The following is a 2,974-nucleotide window of genomic DNA, read 5'->3' on the forward strand; positions in this document are numbered from 1 at the left end:
CTGCCTCTCTCTCTCTCTCTGTGACTATCATAAATAAATAAATTTCAAAAAAAATAAAAAAAACACACACACTAAACTCCCAGATTAGAATGGATTGTTTATAACATCTATTTCTGAGTAACATTATCAATGGCAAAACCACTTTGAAGGCACAATTAGGGTTGCTTATCTAAGACCCGAAATGACTAATTATATTTGTTGATGTCCCTGTAACCTCATCATTGCTTTCCTCTGGTTATGTATAAACTTGTCACTGGCTTTCCCAGGCGGCTGCCGAAGATGGCAGAGGGGCAGGTCCTGGTGCTTGATGGCTGAGGCCATCTCCTGGGCCGCCTGGCGGCCCTTGTGGCCAAACAGGTGCTTCTGGGCCGGAGGGTTGTAGTCGTGCGCTGTGAAGGCATCAACATTTCTGGCAATTTCTACAGAAACAAGTTGAAGTACCTGGCCTTCCTCCGCAAGCGGATGAACACCGACCCATCCCGTGGCCCCTACCACTTCCGAGCACCCAGCCGTATCTTTTGGCGGACAGTTGGAGGCATGCTGCCCCACAAGACCAAGCGAGGCCAGGCTGCCCTGGACCGCCTCAAGGTGTTTGATGGGATCCCACCGCCCTATGACAAGAAAAGGCGAATGGTGGTTCCAGCTGCCCTCAAGGTTGTACGCCTGAAGCCCACACGAAAGTTTGCTTACCTGGGGCGCCTGGCTCACGAGGTTGGCTGGAAGTACCAGGCAGTAACAGCCACCCTGGAGGAGAAGAGGAAGGAGAAGGCCAAGATCCATTATCGGAAGAAGAAACAGCTCATGAGGCTACAGAAACAGGCGGAAAAGAATGTGGAGAAGAAAATTGACAAATACACAGAGGTCCTCAAGACCCATGGACTCCTGGTCTGAGCCCAATAAAATTGACTTATTCATCATGCTTGGCCTGGCCTGCCCTTCCTCCATTGCCGCCCTAGGATATGGGGGACTCCCAGGGGCTGCTGCCCTCATCCCTCAGGCAGCCTGGGGCTTACAGTACTGGGAACACAAGGCTTTAGTCACTACTGTTAAGGTCTTCTAAAAAGTTTAAAACAAACAAAAAAAAAACCTCTAAGAGTTCTGAGGCATAAGTGCCTGTGACTCATTTCTGAGAGTTATTAGTGCCATTTCACTGTTCGCAAGAAAGATCTGGAAAATGGAGGGGAGCCCTTCATTGAGAATGGGGTGTATTTAAACTTGCCACGCACAGTCAGGCGCTATACTCGGCAGCTGTTAGGGTGTGAGGATGCTGGGGGCCAAGCCTGGTGTACAGAGGTAGTTCCAGATGCATAGACGGGGGAACAGCCAAGGGGTCACAGGCTCTACCCTTGTGCTATCCCTGTAATTCTGTGATCCAAACCTAATAAATTATTTTTAAAGAAAAAAAAAAACTTGTCACTGTTCTTGGAGCTCCATGTCTAGAAGTAAAGACAATACATCAGGTGAAACTGGTATTTGCAGAAAGAAGGGAACTATCATCTCTCTTTTTCTGGATACTGTATTTTTATCACTGTGTCCAAGTTCACATTAGATTTGTCAATAGACCTAAGTTTTGAAATACAATGATTGATGGTGAAAGACAAAAATGTTAAAATTATATGCATATTGCACCCCTAATTTCAGAAAAAGAAAAAGTATCCTGTGAATGGGGTCCTAATTTATGGTAACACGTGGAATTCCAGACTCAAGGTAATTGCACTATTTTCGTGTGGTCCATTTTTATTACATATGAATCAAAGGGATCACAGATTCAATATCTCAAAGAGTTATCTACACCTCTGTGTTCATGGCAGCTTTATTCACAATAACCAAGTTATAGAAATAACCTAAGTATATGTTGATGGATGAATGGGAAGATGTAGTTCAAAGGGTACAACTTTCAGTTATAAGATGAATAAGTGCTGAGGATCTAACATACAGCATGATAACTATAGTTAATATAGTGCTGTATATTTGAAGTTTGCTAACAATACATCTTAAGTATTCTTACCACACACACACACACACACACACACACACACACACACAATACTTAACTGTGTGAGGTGATGGATGTGTTAATTAACTTGATCTTGCTAATCATTTCACAAACTGTATATATATATATATATATATATATATATATATATAATCATCACATGTACACTTTATATATAATCATATTTGTCAATTATCCCCCAATAAAGCTGGAATGAAAGAAAACTTACTCAGAGAAGATAGAGTGCAACACAAATATAATCAAAATAACAGTTTTTCCAAGTGTTTAAACCTCCAGGTGGCTAATAAAAATGGTGGTTTCTGGGTGTCACCCCAGAAGCAAGGTCCAGGTACTTTTTTTTTTTTTTAAGATTTTATTTATTTATTCATGAGACACACAGAGAAAAGGCAGAGACAAGGCAGAGGGAGAAGCAGGGAGAGAATCCTCACAGGGAGCCAGATGTGAGACTGGATCCTGGAACTCCAGGATCCCACTCTGAGCAGAAGGCAGATGCTTAACCCACCCAGGCATCCCCAGGTACTTTTGTATATACCGAAGTTTGAGAGTGGACCACAGAATTTTTTTTCCATGCCAGCAAATGACATGCTGATGCTCATTCATAGTTGGATTAAGGATGTTTGCAAGACACAAGATGTTATGCTACAAATTCTACCCTTGTTGGTTGTAGTCTTTCAAGTCTATGTAAAAGTAATAATAATAGTTGGAAAATAACATAAGGTTTTACTTGCTGTAGAATTTTTGTCTTCAAAAATGGTATCGGGGAAAATACATTTGTGCATTTCCTCAGATATATAGATAATAAAACACAACATTTAAAATAGATAATAGGGGATCCCTGGGTGGCTCTGCGGTTTAGTGCGTGCCTTTGGCCCAGGGCGCGGTCCTGGAGTCCCGGGATCAAGTCCCGCGTCGGGCTCCTGGCATGGAGCCTGCTTCTCCCTCGTCCTGTGTCTCTGC

General features: G+C 42.8%; 1 protein-coding gene across 1 annotated transcript; it reads left to right on the plus strand.

Annotated features, from left to right (window-relative positions):
* Positions 1-279: 279 nt before the first annotated feature.
* LOC129512847 (60S ribosomal protein L13a-like) lies at positions 280-917 on the plus strand. The gene is given in 1 exon segment (XM_055330405.1): positions 280-917. A coding segment is annotated over 1 exon segment (612 nt). The 3' UTR covers positions 892-917.
* Positions 918-2,974: the final 2,057 nt, after the last annotated feature.

The sequence above is a fragment of the Nyctereutes procyonoides genome, unplaced genomic scaffold (assembly GCF_905146905.1).
Source record: "Nyctereutes procyonoides isolate TBG_1078 unplaced genomic scaffold, NYPRO_anot_genome, whole genome shotgun sequence".
Lineage (NCBI taxonomy): Eukaryota > Metazoa > Chordata > Mammalia > Carnivora > Canidae > Nyctereutes > Nyctereutes procyonoides.